At 41.5% G+C, this 24,579-nt stretch overlaps 1 protein-coding gene across 2 annotated transcripts in view; it reads right to left on the bottom strand.

Annotated features, from left to right (window-relative positions):
• Positions 1 to 22,155: 22,155 nt before the first annotated feature.
• CNTN5 (contactin 5) overlaps positions 22,156 to 24,579 on the bottom strand; it is a 3,039,905-nt gene continuing 3,037,481 nt past the window's right edge. For both annotated transcript variants that reach the window (XM_086935289.1, XM_086935290.1), the window contains one exon: positions 22,156 to 23,110. In XM_086935289.1, the coding sequence (XP_086791415.1) occupies positions 23,010 to 23,110 (101 nt within the window). In that variant the 3' untranslated portion in view covers positions 22,156 to 23,009. The remainder of the gene's footprint in view (positions 23,111 to 24,579) is intronic.

Genomic DNA, 24,579 nt, shown 5'->3' on the forward strand with positions numbered 1-24,579 from the left:
TATACACACATAACAGTTCTTCTGCAATAACATTTAAGACTTGAATGAGCACAAACCTTTAAAAATGTACATGTCATGACACATTACACAAATTACATGGACACATACAACAAAGAACAATTATATCTGAAACAGTGTGAAGTTTGGAAAAAGAGATATATCAGCCCAGTGAGCGAATGGTCAAATTATTTCTTTGTTATCCTGGGAGATTATCAACACTAGGCAATAAAGCGTTGATGTTTCGACCCCTGTAAAATGTGCGATATTTGAACCGTCTTGGTGGGGTCTTCCTCGGGACTGACTAGAAGATCTGTGTGTATCCTTAGTAGGACTTCCACCCTATCGGTTGTGGCACCGTAGTCCTAGTCGCGTGCCACGTCCTCAGTGTCTGTTAGTCAAGTCAGGCTGACTTGACGAACAGACACGGGAACAAAGGTTGCCCGTCGCTCCGTTTTTCAAATTAATACTTTCATAAGCAAGTTTCCAAAGGTGGTTAACAGGCCTGGGAAGACGTCAGGAGGGTCATGTGAGGAGGCGTACGGCCCCTTGGATTTGATTGATCCCCATGGAGCCCCGTGCACTAGATGCTGGAGAAATGGCATACAATATTTATCCTTTTGGAAATGACCTGACCATTAGTGGCACACGACTAGGACTACCATGCCACGACCAATAGATAGGGTGGAAGTCCTATTAAGGTTACACACAGATCTTCTAGTCAGTCCCAAGAAAGACCCCACCAAGACGGTTAAAATGTCGCACATTTTACAGGGGTCGAAACATCGACGCTTTATTGCCCAGTGTTGATAATCGCCCAGGAAAACAAAGAAATAATTTGAACATTCGCTCACTGGGTTGATATATCTCTTTTTCCAAATTTCACACTGTTTCAGATATCATTTTTCATTGTATTATGTGTTAATGTATTTTGTGTAATCTGTTGTCACATGTAAATATTTAAATGTTTGTGCTCACTCAAATCTTAAATGTTATTGCAGAAGAACTGTTTTGTGTGTATATAAATGTACCTAAAAGAAATGACACTCACCTTTCAAAATACTGATATATAAATATATTGTGCAAAATAATACAAGAGTTTTGCGTTTGGGTTTGGACACAAGTCGTATTTCGCTTTTGCATTTGGTGACTGTTCTCATCCGGTTGGAGAGACATAATTGTATTAAGATAATTTTTTATTTCATAGAGTGGCAGAACCACTTTTCACTTACAGCAAGCTCCAGAATCAGTAAAATGTTTTATTCCAAACCACCGCTGGCCTTGGGACGGTCACTGGAGTTTGTGGCTAATACTTTGGAAAGGAATCTTTTAATTAGATTTAGGATGGGGATCATTAAATGTTATCTTTGTATTCTTCTTGGTCAGTAGAATTATTTTTCAATTCCTGTATTTCCCTGTGATGAAAGATCCACCCCCCCACATTTACTTCATTTTACTTTTTTTGTAAGTTTTATCATCATTTTGACATGGCCTTCCTAATTCTGGTCCTAAGGGGCATGGATCTGTCCAGGTGCAGATCTGCATTATTGTATTTGCAACTGTTGCGTACTCCATGAGGAGGTCCATGCACTATTGAATGAGGGAGGAGAATAATGTATAGTTTAGAAGGTCCTCGTGCCAGCTCCCCTGTGACAGTTCTCCTGTCCAGCTTGCCCGCAGACCACTACACCCCATGTTGCCTGTCTACCTAGTGCCCTCTGTTTGTGCCTCCTCTGCTCATTTCTTTCTCTGTTTTGCCTTTTCTGCTTGTTTTTCTGCCCTCTGTTTTGCCTTCCTGCTTTTTTTTCTGCCCTCCATATTGCCTTTTCTGCAGGGTTTTCTGCCCTGGTTTGCTCTCTTCTTGTCTGTTTTGCCTTTTGCTGCTCATTTTCTGCCTTTTCAGCTCATTCTTCTGCCCTCTGTTTTGCCTTTTCTGCTTGTTTTTGTGTCATCTGCTTCGCATTTTCTGCTTGTTTTTCTGACCTTTTATTTTTCTGCCCTCCGTTTGGCCTTTTTCGTTCAATTTTCTGCCACCTGTTTTGCCCTCTTCTCAGTGGCGGCTGGTGACATTTGAAAGTGGCAGGGCGTAAAAGTTGGGGATGAAAGTTGCACAGAAGAGCGCGCGAGGCTCGAAAAAAGCCCGACCATCATAAGGAGGGCTCGAGGGTTCTGCCCCTGAAGAATTTTGAAAAAATAGTTAGCAAATAGTGCATTTTAAAGCAAATTTGATAAAGCAAGGTTTATGAAGCACAGTGATAGTGACGACTCAAACTATTTAAACATGTTGCCCTTTACAATGCCACTAGTACATATATATTAATTTACATTGGCTTTATAAGAACCCGTCTGACATTTTCTTAATACAGTTTTGTTATGACATGTAATATGTTAATGATGGAGCTGCTCTGTAACAGCAGAGTATTTTGAATCATATATCTAAAACTAAACAGGTCTTTCCTTTTCCTAAAGACGGTAGGAAAACCTAAAGTTTAAGTGAGTAAAAATGTCATGCAACACCCTCACAGTGGCATTCAAACTACGCAATGCTGCGTCATAAATTTACCAGTGGGCGATCACATTTTTTTTTGCAAAGTCAAGCGCAATGCTGCAAACTGCACAAAAATTTGCAGGGCTTCCCAATTATATATTTAATTGCAGCGTGTTTAAACGAGCATGCCCATAAACCCGCTGCAGGCAAAAACATACCCCAATAGCTAGGCTTACAGTAAATGATTGAAGACAAGGTTAATTTTAAAATTAATTTAAACATAATTCACAACTGCACTATAACCACGGCTGGCATGTCCCACAGTACCCTCGCCATGTTAAGTGTAGTGCTCCCTGTGGCTTGGCTGCGGCCCGGCCTCACTCACCTTGTCCCCTGCTCTCTCAGGTGCAGTTGGGTTGGTGCTTGCTTGGCGTGGAATACTCCATGAAAAACCACACAGTGCCCCACAGATTACAGAACTGCAGGGCACACTGTGTTAATGGTACACTTGAATGTTTCCAACAAAATACATATTTGTTCCTGATCCATAAATGCATTCCATTCTCGTGGGCTTAATGGAATTTAGGAAGGAAAACATTTGCATTTGGTGACAGAGGTAAGGCATTAGTCATGTTTAGTTTAAAGGTGCCTGGGTGAAAAATAACCTGTTTGAATAATTATGCATCCTTCCCCGCGTTTGAATTGCCTGCGCGTTATTGTCCTGTGCCTGGAACCTGCGCCCCTACTGTTTGGGGAGCCGGCGGCAGAAGGTGTGGTAGTTGGGCAAATGGATTGCTGATGACCCCTTACGACCCACTGTTCTCTCGTTGTGGCGTGCACGCGAGTTGAAAGGAATCCGGACATGCGGTTTGCTTTTCAATCGCCTTTAGTGACTACTTAAAACCTGCTGTTCAGCTCGCGACGCACGTGGCGTAACGGAAAATGTTGAGGCCCTGCTGCAGAATGTGCTGAGGGGCCCCCGAGACTCGCACAGTTTACAGAAATTCATTTAACATGAACTGAATGGGCATTGGGGGCCCCTTGAAGGATTGCTTACCTTGGCTTCCCGACTCTAGTCCCGAGACTGCTCCGCCGTCCTGGACTTTGAATGCCGCCTCTTTCGTCAATGAAGGCTGCCTCCCTCCCCTCCATGGCAGCCGGCGCTGATTGGTTCGGCCGGCTGCCCTAACTTCGTCATTTCTCCGAGTCTGCATCCTGCAGAACGGAGAGTGGGAGGAGGCTTGGGGGAGCGGCTTGCCCACTGTTGCTAATACTGTCTGTTTGGACAGCCTCTCAGGCTGTCCAAACAGTCCGTATTCACAACAGTGGGCAAGCCACTCCCCCCTGCACTGAGGCTCGACTCGAGTAACCAGGAAGCAGTTCTAATCTGTTGACTGCTTTCTCGCCGTGTTTCTGCCTTCTTCTCGCACGGCGAGAAAGCACGGGGAGGCGGCGCCCAAACGCCCCCATGTAGAAACCGCCACTGCCTCTTCTGCTCTCTATTGCCTTTTCTGCTCTCTGTTTTGCTTTTCTGCTTGTTTTTTCAGCCCTCTTTTTTACCATTTCTGCTCACTCATTTTTCTGCCCTCTGTTTTGCATTTTTCTGCTTGTTTCTTCCCGCTGTTTTCTCAAGAACTGGATTTTTGATTTAGACCTCACACCCCAGCGCCCAGATACCCCCAAGTGTGACAGTGCTCCACTCTACAAATGCTAATTGATTTTTTAATTGTGATGAGTTATAATTTATATGCAGAATCCTCAGCCTTCTAATGCCAAAATAGTTGGGTTTTACTATTAATTTTGTATAACCATGAATTGTACTTGCTTTTATGATAATTATTTAATGTCTGAATAAAGGTATTTGATTTGATGTAATGGTTGTAACTGATTACGGCAACACACAGATACATTTAGGATTAATTAAACATGGTTTGGTGGGGAAGGTTTTATTACTGACCTGCACCATACATGCTGAGATCGTTCCAGAATGCACCTACCCTCCTCAATTCTGTTTCCCTTTGGGGAAATGCAGACAGCTTAAAGAGATGAATGCATTACAAGGTTAATCCCTCATTAGGGCTTCATGGGTGGGAGTGATACCAATTTCACCAATGTTCCTGTGATAGTCTGGGATTTACACAGAAATGCACACCTACTGATGAGACCTAAAGATCAGTGGCGGTTTCTACATGGGGGCGTTTGGGCGCCGCACCCCCTGCTTTCTCGCCGTGCGAGAAGAAGGCAGAAACAAATGGTAGTTATTTATTTATAACTACCATTTGTTTATGCCTGCCCTTCTCGCACGGCGAGAAAGCAGTCAACAGATTAGAACTGCTTCCTGGTTACTCGAGTCGAGCCTCAGGGCAGGGGGGAGTGGCTTGGGGGAGTGGCTTGCCCACTGTTGTGAATACGGACTGTTTGGACAGCCTGAGAGGCTGTCCAAACAGACAGTATTAGCAACAGTGGGCAAGCCGCTCCCCCAAGCCTCCTCCCACTCTCCGTTCTGCAGGATGCAGACTCAGAGAAATGACGAAGTTAGGGCAGCCGGCCGAACCAATCAGCGCCGGCTGCCATGGAGGGGAGGGAGGCAGCCTTCAGTGACGAAAGAGGCGGCATTCAAAGTCCAGGACGGCGGGAGCAGTCTCTGGACTAGAGTCGGGAAGCCAAGGTAAGCAATCCTTCAAGGGGCCCCCAATGCTCATTCAGTTCATGTTAAATGAATCTCTGTAAACTGTGCGAGTCTCGGGGGCCCCTCAGCACATTCTGCAGCGGGGCCTCAACATTTTCCGTTACGCCACGTGCGTCGCGAGCTGAACAGCAGGTTTTAAGTAGTCACTAAAGGCGATTAAAAAGCAAACCGCATGTCCGGATTCCTTTCAACTCGCGTGCACGCCACAACGAGAGAACAGTGGGTCGTAAGGTGTCATCAGCAATCCATTTGCCCAACTACCACACCTTCTGCCGCCGGCTCCCCAAACAGTAGGGGCGCAGGTTCCAGGCACAGGACAATAAGGCGCAGGAAATTCAAACGCGGGGAAGGATGCATAATTATTCAAACATGTTATTTTTCACCCAGGCACCTTTAAACTAAACATGACTAATGCCTTACCTCTGTCACCAAATGCAAATGTTTTCCTTCCTAAATTCCATTAAGCCCACGAGAATGGAATGCATTTATGGATCAGGAACAAATATGTATTTTGTTGGAAACATTCAAGTGTACCATTAACACAGTGTGCCCTGCAGTTCTGTAATCTGTGGGGCACTGTGTGGTTTTTCATGGAGTATTCCACGCCAAGCAAGCACCAACCCAACTGCACCTGAGAGAGCAGGTGACAAGGTGAGTGAGGCCGGGCCGCAGCCAAGCCACAAGGAGCACTACACTTAACATGGCGAGGGTACTGTGGGACATGCCAGCAGTGGTTATAGTGCAGTTGTGAATTATGTTTAAATTAATTTTAAAATTAACCTTGTCTTCAATCATTTACTATAAGCGTAGCTATTGGGGTATGTTTTTGCCTGCAGCGGGTTTATGGGCGTGCTCGTTTAAACACGCTGCAATTAAATATATAATTGGGAAGCCCTGCAAATTTTTGTGCAGTTTGCAGCATTGCGCTTGACTTTGCAAAAAAAAATGTGATAGCCCACTGGTAAATTTATGACGCAGCATTGCGTAGTTTGAATGCCACCGTGAGGGTGTTGCATGACATTTTTACTCACTTAAACTTTAGGTTTTCCTACCGTCTTTAGGAAAAGGAAAGACCTGTTTAGTTTTAGATATATGATTCAAAATACTCTGCTGTTACAGAGCAGCTCCATTATTAACATATTACATGTCATAACAAAACTGTATTAAGAAAATGTCAGACGGGTTCTTATAAAGCCAATGTAAATTAATATATATGTACTAGTGGCATTGTTAAGGGCAACATGTTTAAATAGTTTGAGTCGTCACTATCACTGTGCTTCATAAACCTTGCTGTTACATCCTGCTTTCATTTCTTCTTTGTCCTTCCTTAGTGTTTCTCATTTCTATCTCTGCATGTCTCTATGATGTCATCTGTGTTCCAATTGTATTTGCTTGAAAGCAGGAACAGTTACATCTGGAGGCTGAGCTGAAGTCCATCTGCTCCTGGTGGGGTTATTTCTATCATTATACAATCTTATTCTATTTATCTACCTGACCTGATTTTATTCTACAATAAACCTAAATTGTTACATATACTGGATTTATGGACATCAAGTTATTACAAATTTGGCGACGAGGTACAGAACCTGTGCGTGGAAAGACTGGTCTAATGGAGTAATGGAGATCTGCAACTAAGGAACTTAAAGAATAAGGAACTAAGGAACTTAAAGACTATTGGAACTACTGCAACTGAAGAATTTTTCAAGCCAAGAGGAGGAAAAGGTATTTTATGAGAGCACCCTGATTAACCCCACCAGTGTCCTGTGTGATCTGGACAGCCTGTTTCCCTTGGGTGTTAGAATTTTTGCTGTGTGATTTGGCTTAAATCTAAAGGAATTACAACTGCATGATCTGAAGAGAACTTAAAGATAGATTTGCTGCACGTTTTATGATTTGGCCTGAATCTCAAGAGAACTTAAAAGATTTAAATTTTGAATTTAAGGAGACCTCTTGCAAGAACTGTGTTCATACAAAGCTTTTAACGGTCTGACCAGTAACACACATGGTTTGGATTTATACAAGAAAACACGCATCTACCAACTGTAGGGAAGTGCATGCGCTGTGTTTGCTTGTTCTTCGATATCTCAGAGGATGAGAAGCGTTTTGGCCCTGCGAGAGAGACAGGGATGCTGGCGGTTGTGAGCAAACGCACAAGGTACAGTCTACTGTTGCATCGGAAGAAAAATGTACTATTTTGTTGTGGGGTGCAACATTAGCGGAATTTCTGTGTTTCTAGCACATTTAAAGCAGTGATTTTTTACATGTCAACGTTTTGCTTTTGAGGCAATTTTTGAAATAAAAACGAACGACTCACTTGGGCAATCGCTCGAGCACCGGCATTTTCTGAGCGTTTACTGTGACGTCTGCATCTTCATTCTTGCTGCTCATAGACGTTTTCTAGCTTTGGCGTAAGGAGAGCCACCCGGTGCAGCGTCCGTGTACGTGCCGCCATTTTGCAAGCAGTTCCTGTAAAGTGTTGATCCAAGTTTATGTCCAAGACATCGTTGCATCTGCCTACTCATCTCATGGCGGAACGGAGTCCTGGGGTGAGTTTAATTATCTTTGTACACCAGCGGATATGTACAGCAGCGGATGTTTAACACGAATGAATTTTCGTCAGCTTTGGAGTCAGTTTTATTTGAGGTCATGGACTATTGTCAACAGTGAAGAGAATTGCATGGGTGATGCTTATGAAGTCTTCAGCTGTGAACTTCCTGTCCCAGTGATTTACAATCGTGACCTCTAAACTGTGTTCAAAGAAGAAATTTCAGCGTCTTGCTTTGAACTGCAAATCTTTCTACTTGCTTAAAGGAAGCCATTTGTGAGAGGTCCTCGGGTGAGGGATCGCTCACCGGTGTTATAGATTCATCGTTTTGTGGAAAATTAAGACCTTTATTGTAACTTATTTTTGAGGGAGGTGGTGGATGTTTCATATATGTATTTTGGGGAGAACTGCGCATTATTTTATTGCCATGTATTGCTTTTCATATGATTTGCTTGCATGTGTGTACTTTGCATGTGTGTACTTTGCATGTGTGTACTTTGTGTGTGTGTTCTGGAACTTATAGAACATGCTCTATGATGGTTGAGGTGTTTAGTTATACTACAGTGAGATAGTATCGTTTTAATTTTGCAAGGTGTTTAGTTATACTACAGTCAGATAGTATCGTCCTTAATGTGAGAGCCATGTTTATGCTCAACGTATGTTGAGGAGCTCTGTATTTTCATTTCAGATTTCTGGTGTGTTAGTTATTTGATGGAGTGAGCCATTTTTTATGCTCAACGTTGTTTGAGGTGCTCACGTGTTTTATTTAAATCCGTTGTGGATTGCATGTTTGACATGTGCATGGGATGTGTACATGTGTATTTTTGAAAGGGGCCACATTTTGTGCTCATTTATTGAGGTGCTCCATTTTTCATTGTATTTTTATGTGTTTACGGCTTGCATCTTAGGATGAGCCATGTTCATGAGATTGCATAATTTTGAAGAGTTACCATTTTCATTGTATTTTATGTGTTTACGGCTTGCATCTTAGGATGAGCCATGTTCATGAGATTTCATTATTTTGAAGAGTTCTAGTTTTTTTTGCTGAACCACAATGTGCTCTAACTTAGTTAGAGGTGTTCAGGTATTCAGGATCTGTGAGAGTGAAAGTTGTTCTATACTAGGATGTGTACCGCTTTAGAGGTGGAGTTTCATTTATTTTCAATGTGAAGAGCCGCAGGTTGCTATCTTTGATGTTTAAAGAGCCGCTGGGGTTGCTCTTTCGTAGAATTTCTTGTTGTTCGCTATCTTTTATCTAGTTATTGAACCACTTTTAAGTGCTCTAAGTTTAGAGGTGTTCATATTGTTGTGTGTTTTAAGAGCTGTTTAAGAGCTGTGTTTTTGCTCTGTGATATGGATTCTGTACCATGAGGGTTATAGTATTTTCTATTGTACTTTCACTTTTTGTTGTTCTATCTCTTTCTTTTACTTTACCATAATTCTTCCTGTGTATATGCTATATGTTCTATTATCAATGTTTTATTCTCTTTTGTTTTCTTATCTTATTTTATTTTGTCAAGGGGGGAGATGTGTTACATCCTGCTTTCATTTCTTCTTTGTCCTTCCTTAGTGTTTCTCATTTCTATCTCTGCATGTCTCTATGATGTCATCTGTGTTCCAATTGTATTTGCTTGAAAGCAGGAACAGTTACATCTGGAGGCTGAGCTGAAGTCCATCTGCTCCTGGTGGGGTTATTTCTATCATTATACAATCTTATTCTATTTATCTACCTGACCTGATTTTATTCTACAATAAACCTAAATTGTTACATATACTGGATTTATGGACATCAAGTTATTACACTTGCTTTATCAAATTTGCTTTAAAATGCACTATTTGCTAACTATTTTTTCAAAATTCTTCAGGGGCAGAACCCTCGAACCCTCCTTATGATGGTCGGGCTTTTTTCGAGCCTCGCGCGCTCTTCTGTGCAACTTTCATCCCCAACTTTTACGCCCTGCCACTTTCAAATGTCACCAGCTGCCACTGCTAAAGATGTCCTTCAAGAATCCTAGTGGCAAAATTGAATGTGCATAAACGTAATTCGGGAAGCATTGGCTTAGTTGTGCAACATAAATTACATATTGTTAACTTCATGGCTATGCTCTTATCTTAAAAGTAATGAAGTACCTCCATTTGCAAATATGTGGTAGGATGCACTGGGTTTTTACACTTGTCCCCTCACTTTCAGTGTGAGGGATTCAACATAGTTCTATGGTGAGCATGTTTTTATTTTCCCCTTTCATACTTAGTTTGTTTTGGAGCAATCCTAATACTCATGGTCTTTGATTGTTACTGCCAAAGCATAATCATTGTACTCTGCACTCTCTACCATCTTATTTGTATGTTTTTAGTTGGTGAACTGGAAAACGGATCACTCTTGAATGTTTGTTCAGGCCTTAGATATACATTTGAGGAAATTCCTCTCCTTTACTTAATCTTTTCTTTCTATTTAACTTTTCCTTATTATGTACCACTCCGGATTTCCAATTGCAGCCACTGCTGAAAACTGAAGCTCTCTTGCTGTGCCAATAGATGAAAACCTCTTTAAAACGATAGTTGGATTGAGCTGGCAATAGTTTGTTTTCTCTCCAGACCTCTTTGATTTGAAAACAAGCTTTAATAATCATGTAAAGCAGGAATGTAATCTCTTCTTGGTACATATCATGTGTTCCATTAAAACTCTGTACAAGCAGACGCTGGAGGAGCGCCAACGCGACCTTCAGGAGGCAATGGTGCGGGACCCGGGTGGTGGCGCCCGCCGCAATTTGCTCCATGTTCAGCAACAGCTGCGTCAGCTGCTTACTAATAATGCCAAAGAGGCGTGGCTGGCGATGCAATATCGGATTTATCAATGGGGTGATAAATCCAGCCAGATGCTCCGCAGACTTTGTCAGGCGCGGTCCGCCCGACACAGGTTCCAGTACTTCGCTCCTTTTCTGGCGCCATGTGTTCCTCTCCTGAGGGAGTAGTACAAGTATTTGTGGAGTTCTACGCCTCCCTCTATGATAATCATGATGAGCTCCCGGATTCTCTTATAGATGCCTTCTTTATCAATACTCCCCCGCAGCGCTTATCAGATGATCAGCAAGACGCTCTAGACACACCCATCTCTCTAGAGGAACTGCAGGTCGCCCTCACTAAAATTCACCCGGGCCGTGCCTCCAGCCCGATGGGTTCCCTGGTGACTTCTTACACCCTCTCATGGGGACCGTCGGACCCCACCTCCTCGGGGCCATGCACCAGGCGCTTGAGCAAGGAATCCTGCCTCCTGATTGACGGTATGCCGAAATTGTTGTCTTCCTAAAGCCGGGTCGACCATCTGAAAACCCGGGCTCGTATCGCCCCATCTCCCTGTTAAACTTTGAGCCGAAGCTGTTGGGGAAGGTGTTGGCAGATCGCCTCAATATGTGTATCCTAGAGCTTGTTCACCCGGACCAGTCAGGCTTTATGCCTTGTCGATCCACCAGGCACAATATACGCTGTGCGCTTTATGCCGTGGCAGAGACCCACCGCCTGGGACGTCCTGCAGCGGTCCTGCTGGCCGATATAGACTAAGCATTTGTTCTCTAGGCTGGTCATACCTTTTCAAACTTTTGGAAGCAGTGAATCTAGGTCCTAGATTTCGAGCGTATGTTAAACTCCTATACACAGGCCTGACGGCCTCGGTACGGGTGGCCGGATATCGCTCGGATCCCTTTGATATTCGGAGAGGGACAAGGCAAGGATGCCCACTGTCCCTGCTCCTTTTTGCTTTGACAATCAAGCCGTTAACGGCTTGGGTGCGACTGGATGCGATGTGCAGGGGTCTGGTTTGGTCCCCAGATTACACTGATAAAATCGCACTCTACGCGGATGACGCGCCATTTTTCTTTTCTGACCCTGAGGTCGCAGGCCCTAGAGTGCTGGATATACTGCGGGTGTTCGACGAGACGTCGGGGCTCCGAGCCAACCCATCTAAATCAACGCTTTTCCCGATATGTGGGGAGCAGGGGCGTAAGGAGCATCAGGACTGGGCCTCGCAGCTCGTTGTGGCTGCGGAAGGGTTCAAATACCTAGGCGTTTAGATCACTAGAGATTCCGCCTCTGCGTGGTCGCTTAATATGGCCCCTCTGCTCCCGGCGGTCCGGGAGGAGACAGCTGTGTGGTCCCATCTTTTCTCATCTCTTTACGGCAGGTCCACCATTTTTAAAATGGTTGCCTTGCCGCGCCTCATGTACAGATTGCAAAATTACCCATATGCCATTCCTCCGTCCTGGTTCCACCAAGTTAATGCTCTCCTGAACAGTTTCCTGTGGGATGGCGGGGCGGTCCGGGTAGCCCTGTCCAGCTGTGTCCAATCTACATACTGTGGGGGTATTGCAGCCGCAGATGTGCGATCTTATTATTGGGCATCCCAATTGTTGGTCATCAATGAATGGTGGTATAATCCCGGCTTATGCAGTGGAGAGGATCTTTTTCGAGGTCTATCCACTGTTGGATCTCCTGTATAGTGCATCTGCCATTGATACCCTCCCCCCAGCCTTTCGTATGGTGATTCAGATATGGAGAAGTATTTTGAATTCCATGGGTTGGTGGAGCATGCTGACGCGCGAGACGCCCCTCTGGCGCTGCACATGTCTCTGATCGGTCGTGGTGCTACCTGTGTTCCGTCGGTGGGATATTATTGGGTTCTCAACGCTGGGAGACGTGATGCGCCGTCCTAGCCTTAAACCCTTCCAGGGGCTGCAGGAGGAGTTTGACCTACACAAATCCCAATTCCACAAGTATCTCCAACTTCGGCATGCTCTTACCCCCTTGATTAAAGTCCTTACGACTTTGCCAGAGTTCCATCCCAGGGAGGGTAGTCTACTGCTGGGTGACCTGGGGGCTCACAAGATCCGTCAGATTTATCAGACGTTGACCACACACACTAAGACTGGCCTGCATGGGACGAGGGCAGCCTGGGAAGCTGACATACCGACCCTTAGTGACGACGACTGGACCGAGGCCCTTGCCAGTCCTAGGCGCTCCGCTGTGTCAACTAGGTAAAGACTAATACAGCTTAAGTACATACATCGGGTGTACTATACCCGCCTTCGCCTTTGGAATATGGGAGGTATTTCTTCCCCCGCATGCCTCAGATGCCAGTCTGATGATGGATCTTTTCTGCATACTGTCTGGGGCTGCTCAGTGTTGCGACATTTTTGGTCAAGGGTTCTGTCTTGCCTGGGGCGGGTTCCAGGATGGGACCTCCCTGACGATCCGCGCCTGATTCTCCTCCACAGTACTGACGATATAGGTGGGATTATTTATAAGAGGCACCGTCTTTTGCCGGGGCTCACCCTTGCTAAGCGCGACATAGCTCAGCAGTGGAAATCCTCTTCTCTCCCGGGAGTGGCAGCCTGGAAGTCCGCGTTAGATAGATGCATGACTGCCGAAGTAGCGGTCTTTCAGGCCAGGGGTTGCCGCAGAAGCCCGGTAAAATTTGGGCTGCATGGGCCAAGTACCGGGGTATAGCCCTTTCGGAGTCTCACACACAGTCGGCTCAAGAATGCATAGACAGTCTTACATGAGAGACCACCCCTACTCATGGAGCAGTGGTCGCAGAGATGTGCTTTTATATATTTATGTTTGCTTAGTCTTTCAGGCGGGCTGGATGGTGCAGGGATGGGGTGGGGGGAGTTGTTGGGGTGCGCGTTTTATAGGTTCCCGAAGGATACCCCCGATGACTTTTAACATATGTATGTTAATTGCCTTATTTCCATGTGATTTGCTGGGGTACCCCCCCCCCCCCCCCCCCCCCCTTTGGATGGAAACTCAATAAAATCTGTTGTAAAAAAAAACTCTGTACAAGAAGATATGAACGCATTTAAATTAATATTGAAAATACTGCTTGGAGAGGGTCCTTGCAAAACTATAATAGATTTGCAGAACTGGATGGAAGAGAGTCTTGCAAGAACCAGAACTTCTATTGGCTTAAATGTGGTCTGTTTCGGTGTCCAATACAACCTAACTAAAAATATAAAAATTATGAATTCTAACATGGGAAGTTTAAATGACCCTCAGCATCAGGCTCAAGTAATTCGAAATCTGCTGCCCAATTTTCATCAGTGGAGATAAAATGTAACTTTAGAGCTTTCCATTGTATATTTTCTTTTTCTGTCATAAGCAGACTTTCAATCGGTTAATGATTTCTTTATTTACACAGAACTCATCCATAATTAAATCCTGGAGTTTTCTTTAGCTATGTTCTCACTGTGGAGATCTAAGTGATTTTAAGAATTTGTTTATCTGGAGGTATTTAATCCAACCAGGGCTTATTGTCCAATGTTCAGTCTAATTCTCCAAAGTAGATTACTTTTCAGCTTCTGAGATGTTTATGTAAGATTTAGGATGTTTTAGCTCTAATTTACCTGTTATAGTGATTGTATCAATTAATGCATGAAAGTCAGATGGATATTTTAGAGAAATAAGTATCCTAAAATATTTCCAAAGGCCAGAAAAGCTCTTATGTACTCCTGCATGATTTTAACATAGACATTTTAATTGTTTGGGTTAACGAATATAAGCACATTTCACTTAAAATGTAGTTTCCCATCAACTGATTATGTAATTCACAGCATTTCTAGTTTAATTGATTACATAATATTTGGATCAAATTCAGTTTTTTGGTTTCTCAATAAAGCTGAAGATCCCATTTTTATTTTGATCTAAGCCTTTCCCAGCATACTCGACCATCAGAGTATTTTTCATACTTTTTGCCTTTTTGATTTTATATCTATGGATACAATCTACCATGGATTCAAAGACAAAAGTACAGGTTGTGAGGGGAGAGATCTGTAGAGAGAGGAAATAAAGTACATGCGGTCTTTCTTCAACCATCCTCTAGCTCACTCTGAGGTGAGAAACCCCTCACACATGGACATTCGACATTACATGAAGCATACCGATTGGGGTTATGGGAGAGGCAACAGAAATACTAAAAAAGAGAATGAGGGAAAGGAAATGACAGGGGGAGTAAGGCACGCAGAAGAGGGGAACATTGAAACTATGATATGAAAAATACAATGTATGTAATAATGAAAAGACAGTACTTACAACTGGAACATGTTCTCAAGATATATCTAGCCTACCAGAGATCATTTTGCGTAATCTTGACCATTTCCATGTTGTTCCATAAGTCTTCTCTCCTATTAGTCAATATATATACATGTTGTCCTGATTCCTCTTGTTCCAAGACATCATCTTTATTGAGTCTTCTTGATTAATTTAAAATCGAAGGTAACCACCTCAGACTGTTTCATAGTTTCCTTTTGTTATTGTTAGCTATAGGCATAACATTCGCTCATAACATGGTTTCCGTCTTTATTCATGAGAAAAGAGATAACCCGATCTTATAACTCGTTTAACCGTATGATCCCTGGCAGATTACTGCTTACCAATTTGGCCCCACTAACTGAATTGCAAACCTCTGAATAACCCTGAATAAATCTAAATGAAATCTAAGAGAATCCAACCACCACAAGACCCCCTCTGTAGCTGGGCTGAGAATTCTTGTTAGAAGATTAAAAATTGATACATCGTAAATTGGCTACAGTGAATTCAATGGACTTAATGGAGAATGGATATATATTTTGACACCTATTGGACGCCTTGATTATTTGTCATTAAGAACATTAGGCTGTCTCCCTGACCGAGTGCTTCCCTTTGCAGTATGAAATCTAAAAAAGGAATAAATGACACTAACAATAGTTTGATTGAATTCCACAGGCACTATCAATATGAAAACTAGTTTTTCTGTAATACATTTATCTCATAAACCATTTCTGCTAACTCTGATAGGATTGTCCATAAAACAATTCTTTCTGATCATTAACGATTAATGTAGGAGGAACATTTCGAATATTACTAATTTAGATTTTTTTGATTATGGGCCATTATTAGAGTTTGTGAGATGGGTTGCTTCATGACAAGTGCATTAAATGCACTTGTAATAAGGCGCACAAGATATCGGTCACATTTGTGACGGAGTACATTTTCGTTAAACTCTAAATCAACCCTATGTTTCCATGCTGGTTAAGTAGCGATATGGCAACACCGCCCCTTTTAAGCCTTGACAAAACACCATTAAAAATTGGTTTAGTCTAAGATTCAAGGGAGGTAGATTAAAAAAACACAGTGTTGGTTAATTTCAAGTGGAGTTTTCCTATAATGAACTGTGAATATTTACAGGATCACTTTTTGAACCGTTGTCACACATTCAGAATTTTCATTTATTTACGTCAATTTGAGATTTTTTCCTTTCCACCCTGATCTGCCATCTTATGGTTTGCCAACATCTTCCTGCAAATTAAAAATGACTTCCTTTCCTGCCTTCAAATTGATTGATATATGTGCTACGTAAAATATGCAGCAATTTTGCTTCTAGCTTATTTGTTCTAGCATTTGAGCCATCTGACAGAGAGAGTTACTATGTATATGTGACAAAGCTTCCAATTTACCTTTGCCTATTTTCTGTTTTTGTGTACAATAGTCTAGGACTCTATCTTAGGCACAGGCTGTAAGAGCAGACTATTTCAACTGAGGTGTACCTCATTGATCATTATTATTAAAAATGCCTCAAAGTTCATTTGAGAATAATGTTTATATTTCTTCATCTGCAACAGCTGCATTATGTAATGTATATCCATATGTCAGTTCTATCTAAAATGATTTGGGCTTATGGCTTAAATGGAATGCCTTTGTATAGCATAGATCTATCTAAGTTAAGTCAATCATTTCTGAGCATCTATATTGTATAAGGCAAAAAACTATACTCTTTTTCTTCCTCATTTTTATATTACCATTCAGACACCAACATCAGTGTTGGCATACTCTAGGAGATTGTCTAATGACGTGATAACAAGTCATCCTATTTGTGTATGTTTCAACCATATGCAGGGAACACCATGAATTTCAAGTTAGAGGCCATATCCCTGTGTCCCAGTATTATCCAGTCACCTGAAATTTCTTGCATGTTTATATCTAAAAATAATAGTTTCTAGAGTAGTCACTTCTTCTCCCAGAGATGTTCATGGCATATTAAATACATCTTTAAAGGCTCATTGCCTTAATCCTTTTTGGGCATTCATTGATGAGGTCTTCTATTAATCTAATGCTTTATGTTTGCAGAAGTAGACAGAAAGTGTTTTGGGCTCCCTCTGATAAAAATTCTGTAAATTCTTCTATGTTGTGGAGATCTTTTTGCCCTTTATTTACAGTCCACTGGATTCGTTTTCATATGAATTAGTCCAGGATCTCTCTTTACCCAAATATTGTAATTGTATTTATATAGCGCTTTATACCCCATACAAGGTATCAAATTGCTTTTTGGCAAGTAGCACGCTACTCCAGAACCCAAACAGGATTACTGATGGATTAGTATAGAGAAATATGAGTTAATTTGAGTGGTGGACATGCAAGTCTCTTAGTTGGATTGAATAATATAATGAAGGGATAGAAGCTGGGTTTTAAACTGGAATGGCATGGGGAGCAAGAAAACGATGGATTGAGGCCCAGATCTCTCTACTAGGGTGAATGTTTGTCACTGATCTGCATTCTGTCCATCAATTGCTCTTTTTGTAACTATCTAAACGTTGCAGTTTCAAAATGGTGACTTAAAATCAAACTTTACCATTAAAGGGAGTTTTAGATTACAATTAATTAGAAACCAAACATGTCATTTCCATCTGTTCTCGAGGAAAAATTATAAGGTAAACCAATTGTATCCTAAGGGAGAGGTAAGTCTTCCAGTAGTGAAAAACTAATGGAAGAGTTTTTCATTAACAAGACATTTAAAACTTAAAAGTGTATGTCCAAATGTTTTATTATGTTGCAGGCTGACCTTGGACTGTTCAGGGCCTCCTCTAGGGGTGACATCCATGCATTAAAAAGGAAGATTTAGGCCTGGTAAATATTTTTGCTTCCAAGTTGAAATGGCAGTTTAAAGCTACACACAGGCTGCACAGGCAGGCCTCAGACATGTTTTAAAAGGCTACTTAAGTGGGTGGCACAATAGGTGTTTCAGGGCCACTAGCAGTATTTAATTTACAGGTCCTGAGATACATGTGGTTCCACTTTACGAGGTATGTATACGCAAATTAAGTGTGCCAATCGAATGCAAGCAAATTTCACCATGTTTAGTGGAGAGGGCTCAAGCACTGTAGCACTGTAAAGTAGTGGTTCAGTTTGCAGAGTCCTAATGTCAACAAAAACAAATTCTGAAAACAGGATGGAACTGGCAAAAACCTATGAGCAGAGGACACTGTATAAAGGCAGTTCAGGCAGCCAATGTCTCTGAATTGGAGTGGTTTTGGATTTAGTCAAGGGGGAAAGCAAGAAGTTCGATAGTAGGGAATAGATGCAGGAGGATGCACCAAGAGTGAACTGTTTTGGATAGACTACTCTTCCATTAGAGGAAGGTGTTCTTCCCAACAAAGAATATCAGAATAATGCTTTATTGTGGTGCAATTACTTGCCAAATGCAGGATATTTTTGTGAAAGAAAGCCAATAGGCTCGATTCAACTAAGGTAAACTGAGACGAAAGTCTAACTTCACAACTTACGTATTCACAAAGGGCATTTACGAGTAGTAAAGTTAGACTTTTGTCTCAGTTTTGGTCTCAGTTTAACTTAAAACCAAAACTTAAGTTTAACTCGGACAAAAGTTTTACTTTACTACTCATAAATACACTTTGTGAATACCGAAATACGTTAAGTTAGACTTTCGTCTCAGTGTACCTTTGGGAATCGGCCTCATGAATCTAATAAAAAGACACTGTTGGTGGATTTTGGTAAAACAAGACATTTAAGAAAATGCTCAGCAGTGCTGTTTGTGCTTAGACTAAAAATAATACATCAAAACTTACCTGATCTTTTGATTTCTTTTTCTACACCAAATTGCCCAGGGAAGAAAATCTCAATGGATTTGCCTTCTTCGCTGTTGTCTTTGTTGTCATGGACATTATTTACCAAGTATGCCCATTTTGTTTTGCTACACAAGATACCTATTGCCCCCAAAGTACCCATGTGTTTTTTGGAGGAGCTTAGGAAATAGCATTAACTACCATCTGAAATAGGGATTGATGGAGGTTCAAAGTTCACTTCAAAACTTTGGAACACTCTACTCTATTGTTTGGGCCCGGTCAAAAGCCATCATTCCCAGACAGATGGGCAGACAGAGAGAATCCATCAATCCCTGGAACAATATCTCCACGGCTATGCTATAAACTATAAAGAGCAGTGGGTTACTTGGTTACCTATGACAGAGTTAGCATACAAAAATTCATTCTACTCATCTATTGGTTACTCATCATTTATTGTTCTTTTAGTTTTCAGCTGCAACTCTTTCCAAATCTATCTTTTCAAACCTCTGTTTTATCTGTGATGGCATTATTTACAGCATTTTATTTATACTATACATATAATCACTCTCCTACGCTTATAGCAAGCCAAAGTGGATTACAAGCATTTTGCGGATTGCAAGAAACAAAGGGCACCAAAATTCAAGATTAATGACTTCGCTTGGTTATGAACCCCTTTGTAGTATTTACTGGGCTTCCAACCTAAGTTGCCAAAAGGCTGGAGGGTTCACCCAGTATTTTTATGCATCCAGGGTGAAATCCGCAGTAATCAAAACCAGCTGTACCTCCTCCACAAGTTAAGAAGATGGGTCTCAGGAGTTTGAGATAGAAATTATAGTGGTGAAAGGTCAAATGCAATACTTTATAGTATGGCAGGGGTATGGAGCTGCAGAATGCTCTTGTGGACTAGTAACATTTGTGCCTGCCTTTAGAGCAGTGGCCTCCTTCCACAAAGATTTTCCCAGAAACACCAGCACCAGAAAAGGGTGGGCCCTATGGGAGGGTTACTGTCAGGGATCTGCAAGGTCCTGAGGTTCTAGATAAATTAAGAGAAGTAGTGAGAGATTTACCTTTAAGTGTGTGGCATACTGATCAATGGTAGTCAGACTGCCATGAATAGCTAGCAGGCTGTGGTCAAGGTGGGACTTCTTGGCCACAACAAGCAGCAGTGGTTTTCTTGCCTGAGATTGGGGTTTATCAGCTTCACGCCCTTCTCGTTTAGGTTCACTGTGACTCATCCTTTGGAAGCCAGTGAGTATACAAGATTTCAATATATTTGATTGAAATATAATGTATTTCCGAACTTCACTAAAATACCTCATGTACCTTTTTCAACTCGTGAGTCACACTACCTCATGTGAGTGTTCATGAAAACCTACACTGTGACCGGAGATTTAAAATCAGCAAGATCTGTGCCACTTGTTTCTCTTCATTCCACCATCTTTCTGGTGTTAGCCTTGTCTGATGCAGTCTAGCTAGTATGGACACACTCTGAGGAGAGAGGCGGATTGTCATCAGAACTCGCCTGTTAACACTTGCAAAACCCGACAGTATTCTAGACAGTGTCCGCAAAAAATATATACCTAGGGGGAGATTTACTAAGATTTTGCGCCGTGTTTGGGTCACAAAAGTGATGCAAAATAGCGCAAAATCTTTTTTTCCTAATTTACTTTCTAGCGCTAAACTTGTGTGGAAGGCGCATGGCAGCTGTAATCAGTGCTGGAGCAAGGGAAAGTGGAGGAGATATCCATATCTCTCAAGAAATGGCGCTCTCCTGCTCCTTCCCCGTTGCTCAAGGCAGCACAGCCTTGCAGGAGGCTGTGCTGTGTTGTGTGGGGATTTGGTAAATCTCCCCCCTAATATTCATTGGCAGGGAATGTGCTCAAATTACCACCATCATTTTTAGAGCACTGAGATTGTGTTTGTAACAACTATGAATACAGGAATATCATAACCTCTATGCAATTTAGGCACATATAACCACACTAGAGATGTCTTCTGGTCCATAACACACACAAAAACACTAAAGCCTTCTTAGATTTTCAAAGTGAGTTAAATAGCCTAAAAAGTAGGCACGGCATGCAATAATGCTAAAAGATGGCTAGCACCAAAAAGTGGGGAGAGGGGTTGAGTACCTGTTGTGGACTAAATAGCTGGAGCCGAATCATGAACATGTGCGCTGGCTCAGGCAGGGCCAAATGCCTGCTCTTGGGGTTTGAGGTGCATAGTCTTCATACATATAACCCAGAAATTCTCCCTGTCAATGCATAGACGTTAGTCAGTACAAGTCGAAACAGCAAAAGGTGATCTCTGGTTGCTGTTTCTAAATGCTTTAAATCGGACAAATTCTTGGTTATATAGCTGAACTTTGGCTACCTCAAGCGCAAGAAAAGAGGTGCCAGGGTCTGCGTTGAGTTAGCACACCTGTTAATGAAATGGCTTCTGCTGCTTTTTTTGTTGTGAGTTAAATGTTTGCCAACTCCAAGCCTAGAGAACATAACTTTTAGCAAACATTAGAAAAAGTCGTTTTCTGTAAATATTGTTTATGATGACCTAAAAAACACATTTTCCTTAACACACAGAGGTAGCTTACTTGTAAAGGTATCAGATGAGGGCTGCAACAGACAAAACTATTGGATATTTTGCAATATAAAGTTGGGGCGTCTGAAAGGTTGGATGGCTGAAGGATAGTATTCTGTCAGACAGTTCCAAAATCCACAACTCCTCAGAAGATGAAGGAGCATCTTGAAAAGTACAATAATGCAGAGAAAGGTAAGTTACATGAAAGCTATGCAGATTGGGCTATTGGAAATTTGGAGACATATTGGTATTTTTATACGGGATAAAGTACTCTATTCGGAACAATATATGGATATTGCAAGTTACCTTGAAACTCTGAGACCATATGGAGGAATGAGGCCAAAGGCAGAGTTCCTTTATAAGGTCATGACATTTTTGAGATGTCTTGAGATATCCTTATAATGTGAAGCATAGGTACTTTATTCCTTTTAATACATTGCCACCACATCTGTTCCCACAGCTGTAATTATGTTCTGTGACCTGGCTTTTCACATGACTGCTGTCTTTGGCAAAGGCATTGTAACAGCAAAACTAGTGGCAATGTAATTTTTTTATTGATTGCGCCTATGGAGTTACAAGCTGCCTGCAATATGGAAATTAGTGACAGGCTTTCATAAAAGAATTGCAGGGTCCCATGTATGATAAATGCATTGTAGGGTTTGGCTGACCAAACAATGTGCTTAACATACATTCAAGTGTGATATCTGACTGCCTTTCCACAGGCGGTTTAATTTTTGTAGGCGCTGGACTTGAATGAAATTCTCAAATTCGAGAAAGGATGTAAATGTTGCTTAAAAACTTATTTTCAAATCTCTACTTTGAGTACCAACCTTTCCCCAGAGAGTATAGCCTTCAGATTAGCTTGGAACGTTGTCATATAAATGCAGGAGCTCAGTCCATTTCCCCTGCAGCGTTTGGACTAAATTTCATATCTTGCAATTTGATTCATTCAGTAAAAATAAGATTACAATAATATTGTCAAAAACTTTTTTATTCAATTACCTTTGCACTGTGCGTCAAGTTAATCTCCATTTTCAACTATTAAAAATAAACATTTATTTTGCAGTTAAACAACACTCAATCAAAAACAACATTACGTGTTTGTTTGAGCTTATAGTTTGAAGTCACTGAATAATTCAGCTCACCCCACGAGGAGGGAAACAGCTTCTCCTACGCCATTGGTTACATCTTTGTCCAGAAGGTATTGCGAATGTCAAGCTGATAGATAGGATCATTTCCTCTGTAATCAGACACACTAACCTCCATCATCGAAAACTATAGCACTTATCGGTACAAGGGCTTCACAACTGGACATGTTGTTCTTCCCCACTGTAGTTGTGGGTACATGCAGCCAGCCCTCAGAAAACAAACACACTAGACGTGTACAGTCTCTAGCAAGCCTCTTTGTTTAACAGATGCACTAGATACCACCGCTGGTGCTGACTAATGGCACACACTCAGGATCATCAGATACAAAACCAAAATTGCACATTTTTTTTAGAAAAAGGAAAGAGTACAGTTTATAGTTGTGACTTTTCCTTACAAAAGTTAGGTACACACAATCTGCATATTTTCAAGGGCAGGAGACATTTCCTTCCCGAGGTCTTTGTAGATTTTACAAAAAAGTAAAAGGAGGCAAAACCTAAAGAGTGGTTGAATCTTTGTTCCAATGCTCCTCTGTGTGTGCTGCGCATTGTCTCTAGGTCTTCTTTGACTGCTGAGGTGCTAGCTCCAGGATCCAAGTTCTTCAGCTACAGGAAGTTCCACCCACTGATGTTCTCAAGCTAAAGCGAAATGAAACAAAAGAAACAGAAAGAGTCTAGGACTTCACCAGTTGGTTGATGGAACCACCAACGCCAGTAACAATGTGATCGATGTCGGCGACGATATATTATGCAAAGTCGTTTGGGCGTTTGTCACTTTCTCACCTGAAATAAAAAAAGAGAAATTAAGTAATTCGACCCAGGGATGGAAAGTCATGTTTACAATTATCTCAGTACATTTACAATCAAAAAGTATAGCAATCCTGTGAAGTCCTAAAGGAAAAAGTGTGCAAAATAATTGTTCCCTTTTTCAATCAATTAATTCTTTCCATACACAAAGATAATAAAGTTGTATTATAAAATGTATGAACATTTTTAAGAGTCATAAACTGCAGTTAATTAGGTAATGGAGAATTTTGAAGAATAGATAGTGTAAATTATGAACACAAAAGTATCCCTTGCCAAAGTGGATCCTGCGACTCAGGCGGGGTCAAGATGGATGGGTAAGAAGAGCCTTGATAAGAATCACTGAAATCCATCCATATAATGGCGGGCTGCTAGGGACAATTCAAGCTTGTCGGGTCCCTATCCCGCCAGGTTGGGTATCCGCCCAACTCTATCTAAACTGTTCTTATGATCAAATATTAGCATTGTTGCACATCATAAAGGCCTCTGAGAGCTTCCTATATCAAGTATTCACATTTCTGTATTTTTTGCATAATTTTGCACATTGTATAGGCTTCTGGCATTTTTGTATTAGTGCACTGTTGTCATGGGATGCTAGACAGAATCAATGTTAATTGGATTTCACTTTGTGGCTACTGAGCATACAAGAAACAAGATCTGCACTGCAGCACTTTAGGCGCTATTTTGCACAAACTGGTAATCTCAGAACTAGCTAAATTGCACTTGTGCATACTGATTATAAATGATTGGTTATTCTCGTCCTAATTTATTTAATAACCGTGTATTTTACTAATGTTTATGGGTTTATAGACTATAAACATATTACTACAAAAATAAAAAAGTATAAACAGCAATGCTGCCCACACTCAAGGCTTTATCTTTTGTGACTCATGGCTCCTCTTCACTTTCGACAACTGGAATTACACAATATATATATATATATATATATATATATATATATATATATATATATATATATATATATATATATATATATATATATATATATATATATATCTATCTCACGGTTTCCACCAGTTCTCGCCAAAGAAACCACGCACTCCGGGGGTCGTTTTCGATTATTTTATTCCAGGTTCGCAACAGACGCGTTTCGGCGCTCCGCCTTCCTCAATGTTACAAACATTGATGGTGGGCGCCATGTTTTTAACAGCGTGCACTCGTGATTATAGGGCGAAACAAACAAGGGACTAGGATCTTTACACCATATTGGAAGTTGTTCACAATATACGTCACATTTTGAGTCAGTGCATAATTGTAAAGAGGCTTTTCTACTTCATTCAGCCCCAATATATACTCTCAATAATTTCAAACATATTATTGACAAAATTGATTTAGAGAAATCAATTCACAAATTACACGAAAATTATCTCGCTTTTCATGGTATCTCGCCGTGTATCGGCAAAACGATCTAACCTCCCTGGCAATCT

Source organism: Lissotriton vulgaris, chromosome 8 (genome assembly GCF_964263255.1).
Source record: "Lissotriton vulgaris chromosome 8, aLisVul1.2, whole genome shotgun sequence".
Classification (NCBI taxonomy): domain Eukaryota; kingdom Metazoa; phylum Chordata; class Amphibia; order Caudata; family Salamandridae; genus Lissotriton; species Lissotriton vulgaris.